Below are 5,408 nucleotides of genomic sequence, written 5' to 3'. Positions count from 1 at the left end.
CCAGGTGTTGTGCTTTAATTGTGTATGCGACGTGTTAAAAGTTTCGAGCTTGTTCCATTTGACCCTGAAATTAAACGCACTATTCGTGGGTTAAGGAGAGAAAAAGAAGTAGTAGAACAACAAGCAACCATGAACAACGAAACAGCGAATAGAATATTGAGGGAATATGGGCGTTTCATCAATAAATAACACAAATTCAAGCATTACAAGACTGACCGTTCAAGCTAACAATTTTGAAATCAAGCCAGCAATAATCCAAATGATCCAAACTTTTATCCAATTTTGTGGATTACCCAGTGATGATCCAAATGTTCACATTGCAAATTTCTTAGAAATATGTGACATATTCAAACACAATGGCATATCTAATGACGCCATTAGATTAAGGTTATTTCCTTTTTCTTTAAGAGATAAAGCAAAGAACTAGTTAACATCACTCCCTGCAGGTACCATCATTACTTAGAATGAATTAGCTAGCAAATTCCTAGCTAAATTTTTCCCACCAACAAAAACTACAAAGATGAGGAATAACATCAGAACCTTCAACCAAGCCGATATGGAAACTTTGTATCAAGCTTGGGAGAGATTTAAAGACTTGTTGAGAAGGTGTCCACATCACGGGCTTCCGAAATGGTTATTGGTCCAAACATTTTACAGCAGATTAAGCCATCCGACAAGGATCACCATTGATACAACAGTTGGAGGATCTTTGATGAGCAAATCCACTGATGAGGCTATGATTTGATAGAAGAAATGGCTGCAAATAATTATCAATGGCCTTCAGAAAGAACTATGCCAAATAGATCAAGTGGGATACATGAAATTGAAGCATTTACTGCTTTAAATGCTAACGTAGACTCTATTTATAAAAGACTAGATCAATTGAGTATTAATGCTGTTGATTCTGTTATGCAGGTTTGTGAATTGTGTGCTGGACAACATGTTACAAGCGAATGTCAAGCTGGTAATCCTTTTGCAACATCGAGTGTGGAGCAAGCTCACTATATTTCAAATTCCAATTGACAACAAAACAATCCATACTCCAACAATTACAATCCAGGGTGGAGAAATCACCCAAATTTCTCATGGAGCAATAATCAAAATAATGTAAGGGTACCTCCACCTAGATTTCAACCTCAAGAAAAGAAGACATCCTTAGAAGATTTGGTGGCAACACTCACTAAGGCCACAACGAAGTTCATGACAGAGACAAAAACAAACTTCCAAAATCAACAAGCTGCCATAAGGAATTTGGAAGTACAAATGGGACAATTGGCTAACACATTGGCAACAAGGTCTCAAGGTGCACTACCAAGCAACGCTGAAACAAATCCTAAAGAGTATGTGAAAGTCTAATCTTAGAAGTGGTAAACAACTAAAGGGGTAACAACAAAAAGGCATGGAAGAAAATTCAACCAAGACAGTGCCTTTGCCTCAAGAAAAATCACACAATGAAGAAGAAAAGAAACAGGAGGAATACAATCGAGAGCCAGTCAAGCCTTATGTTCCTCCTGTTCCTTTTCCACAAAGACTTCGCCAACACAATGAAGATAAGAATTTCTAGAAATTTCTTCATGTGTTTAAAAAGCTTCACAATAATATTTCTTTTGTAGAGGCATTAGCTCAAATGCTAAGCTATGCCAAGTTTTTGAAAGAAATTCTATGCAAGAAGACAAGGTTAGATGACCATGAAACAATAATGCTGACTGAGGAGTGCAGTGCTATAATTCAAAACAAATTACCTCCAAAGTTAAAAGATCTAGAGAGTTTTACTATATCTTGCAATATTTGGAATTTTAAATTTAATAAAGCTCTATGTGATCTTGGTGCAAGTATTAACTTAATGCCTTTCTCTGTTTTTAGGAAATTGGGCTTAAATGAAGTGAAGCCTACAACTATTTCTTTACAATTGGCATATAGATATGTGAAATATCCACTAGGAGTCATTGAAGATGTTCTTGTCAAAGTGGAAAATTTCATCTTTCCAGTAGATTTTATTGTGCTTGATATGGAGGAAGATAGAGAGGTACCTCTCATTCTTGGCCGTCATTTCCTTGCAACTGAAAGAGCGTTGATTGATGTGTAATAAGGTAAACTAACATTTAGAGTTGGAGAAGATGAGATAATTTTTAATGTTTTTCAAAGTTCTAAATATCCTTTAGAAAATGATGTATGCTTTAAGGTTGATATTATTGATGAATGTGTCGCTGAAATTTATGAAAATCCTAAAGATCCTTTAAGAAAAGATGCGCAGTTTTTCGATGCACCATCAACAACATTGTTAGAATTGGATCCACCAGAGTTATCTACAAGAGTCATCCAATCATGTTCATCAAGAAGAACGATTTTTGAAGAACTTGGAAAAGGATCAACCCCATCAATTCCATCCATCGAGCAACCCCCAAAGCTTGATCTCAAGCAACTACCATCACACTTAAGGTACGCATTTTTGGGGGAATCCTCCACACTTCCTGTAATTATTTCTGCATCATTGAATAATGAAAAGGAAGGAAAATTGTTGCATATTTTAAGAAGGCACGTTACAGCTTTAGGATAGTCTATTGCTAATATCAAAGGAATTAGTCCTTCTTTATGTATACATAAAATTTTGATGGAGGAAAATCATAAACCCGTTATTGAGCACCAACGTCGTTTGAATCCAAACATGAAAGAAGTGGCAAGGGTTGAAATTTTAAAATTGCTTGATGTTGGTATCATTTATCCCATATCTAATAGCAATTGGGTAAATCATGTACAAGTTGTACCCAAGAAATGAGGAATGACAGTAATAACTAATGACAAAAATGAACTCATTCTTACAAGAACGGTAACGGGTTGGTGTATGTGTATTGATTATTTCAAATTAAATACTGCCACTCGTAAAGATAATTTTCCTCTACTATTTATTGACCAAATGCTTAACAGACTTGCAGGTAATGCTTATTATTGCTTTTTAGACGGATACTCATGATACAATCAAATTCCTATTGCACCTGAAGATCAAGAGAAAACCACATTTACATGTCCATATGGAACTTTTTCTTATCGAAGAATGCCATTTGGATTTTGTAATGCACCCACAACTTTCCAACGATGCATGATGGTTATTTTTTCTGACATGGTGGAAAAATTTATAGAAGTTTTCATGGATGTTTTCTCTGTGTTTGGTTCTTCTTTTGATAATTGTTTGGCTAATCTTTCCTTAGTTTTGCAGAGATGTGAAGAAACTAATTTGGTGCTAAACTGAGAAAAATGCCATTTCATGGTATAAGAAGGAATTATGTTGGGACATAAAATTTTAGCAAGAGGAATTGAAGTAGATAGAGAAAAAGTTGAGATCAATGAGAAATTACCTCCACCTACCTCTGTCAAAGGAGTGAGGAGTTTTTTGAGACATGTTGGATTCTATAGAAGATTCATCAAAGACTTTTCTACAATCACTAAGCCTCTTTGTAATTTATTAATGAAGGATACGCCTTTTAAATTTACTGATGAGTGCTTATGTGCTTTTGACAGGTTGAATAAAGCGCTAATTTCAGCTCCCATTATAATGTCACCTGATTGGAGTCTTCCTTTCGAACTGATGTGTGATGCAAGTGACTATACAGTAGGGGCAGTGTTGGGACAATGAAAAGATAAAAAGCTGCATGTTATTTATTATGCTAGTCGCACATTAAATGATGCACAACCAAATTATGCTTCCATAGGAAAAGAACTTTTAGCTATTATTTTTGCCTTTGATAAATTTCGATCATATCTTATTGGGTTAAAAATAATAGTATATACCGACCATTCAGCTATAAAATATCTTCTTGTAAAAGAGGAAGCAAAACCAAGCCTTATTCGTTGGATTCTTTTGTTGTAGGAATTTGATTTAGAAATAAAAGACAAGAAATGAGCTGAAAATCTGGTAGCAGACCATCTATCTCGACTGGAATTGGAAGAGAAAAAAAAAGGGTGCATTTCCTATCAATGAATATTTCCTCATGAGCAATTATTAGCAATCCACACTTCCAATACTCCCTAGTATGCTGACTTTGTGAATTATTTAGCATGCAATATTGTTCCTTTCCATTTATCTTATCAACAAAGGAAGAAATTCTTTTCTGATATTAAATATTACTTTTGGGAGGATCCATATTTGTATAAATATTGTTCAGATCAGTTTATTAGGAGATGTATTCCTGAAAATGAGATTAAAAGTGTTTTAAATCATTGTCACTCTCAGGAATGTGGTGGACATTTAGGTCCTTTAAAAACATCTGCTAAGGTACTTCAATGTGGATTTTATTGGCCTTCATTATTTAGGGATGCTCAAAACTTTGTTAATGCATGTGATCGATGCCAAATAATCGGTAATATTTCTCGTAAAAATGAAATGCCATTAAATAATATTTTAGAAGTAGAGCCGTTTGATGTATGGGGAATAGATTTTATGAGACCATTTCCACCATCTTTTTCAAATCAATATATTCTTGTGGTTGTGGACTATGTATCTACATGGGTTGAGGCAGTGGCATTTCCATCCAATGATGTTAAAAGTGTACTCAATTTTATGCAAAAGAACATTTTTACTCGCTTTGGCATCCCAATGGCACTCATTTGTGATGGAGGTAAGCTTTTTTGTAACCATTATCTTGATTCTCTACTGACAAAATATGGTGTCACTTATCATGTAGGAACTCCTTATCATCCTCAAATGAGTGGTCAAGTGGAAATTTCCAATAGAGAAATCAAGAGAATATTGGAAACAACAGTGAATTCTTCAAGGTGAGATTAGTCTAAAAAGCTAGATGATGCATTATGAGCATACAGGTCAACATTCAAAACACCAATTGGAATTTTCCCATATCGTCTAGTCTATGGTAAGGCTTGTCATTTACCGGTGGAACTGGAGCATAAAGCTTACTGGGCAATGAAGCAGCTGAATTTTGACATGAAAGCTGCGGGTGAAAAAAGATTGTTGCAATTGAATGAAACGCCTTGATGCATATGAAAATGCCTGTATTTACAAAAGAAAAAAAAACGAAAAGATGGCATGATAAAAATATTGTGAAGCTAGAATTTCAAGAAGGGCAACAAGTACTTCTTTACAACTCCCGACTTCGATTGTTTCCAAGAAAGTTTAGCGTTCGATGGCCTAGCCCATTTACCATTACCAAGATTTTTCCATATGGTGTAATGGAGCTGTAAAGTGAAGATAGAACTTTCAAAGTTAATGGTCAAAGATTGAAGCCTTATGTGAATAGGGGTTTTGAGCAACACAAAACTTCCATTAAACTTGATTAATGTGACATGTTGCCAAGTCTAGTTAAAGACTATAAACAAGCGCTTTTTGGGAGGCAACCCAAATTTATTTTCATTTGCTGCATTTTATTTTATTTTATCACCCCAATTTTTAATCTCAT

The 5,408-nt window shown here is 34.9% G+C and overlaps 1 protein-coding gene across 1 annotated transcript; it reads left to right on the top strand.

Annotated features, from left to right (window-relative positions):
- Window positions 1-753: 753 nt before the first annotated feature.
- LOC127796862 (uncharacterized) lies at window positions 754-4,987 on the top strand. Its single transcript, XM_052329267.1, has 7 exons — window positions 754-964; window positions 1,614-1,677; window positions 1,864-2,026; window positions 2,183-2,439; window positions 3,517-3,596; window positions 4,680-4,770; window positions 4,816-4,987. The coding sequence occupies exons 1-7, from the start codon at window positions 754-756 to the stop codon at window positions 4,985-4,987; spliced, it is 1,038 nt and encodes a 345-aa protein (XP_052185227.1).
- Window positions 4,988-5,408: the final 421 nt, after the last annotated feature.

The sequence above is a fragment of the Diospyros lotus genome, chromosome 3, assembly GCF_014633365.1.
Source record: "Diospyros lotus cultivar Yz01 chromosome 3, ASM1463336v1, whole genome shotgun sequence".
NCBI classification, from domain to species: domain Eukaryota; kingdom Viridiplantae; phylum Streptophyta; class Magnoliopsida; order Ericales; family Ebenaceae; genus Diospyros; species Diospyros lotus.
This window is presented reverse-complemented; position numbering and strand designations above follow the sequence as displayed.

Excerpts from the sequence above, each read along its gene's own strand:
- LOC127796862 (XM_052329267.1), top strand. The coding sequence starts at position 754 with ATGGCTGCAAATAATTATCAATGGCCTTCAGAAAGAACTATGCCAAAT. Across the intron at positions 2,440-3,516 it reads CAACTACCATCACACTTAAG|GTTGAATAAAGCGCTAATTT; the intron begins GTACGCATTTTT and ends TGCTTTTGACAG. Across the intron at positions 4,771-4,815 it reads ACAACAGTGAATTCTTCAAG|GTCAACATTCAAAACACCAA; the intron begins GTGAGATTAGTC and ends ATGAGCATACAG.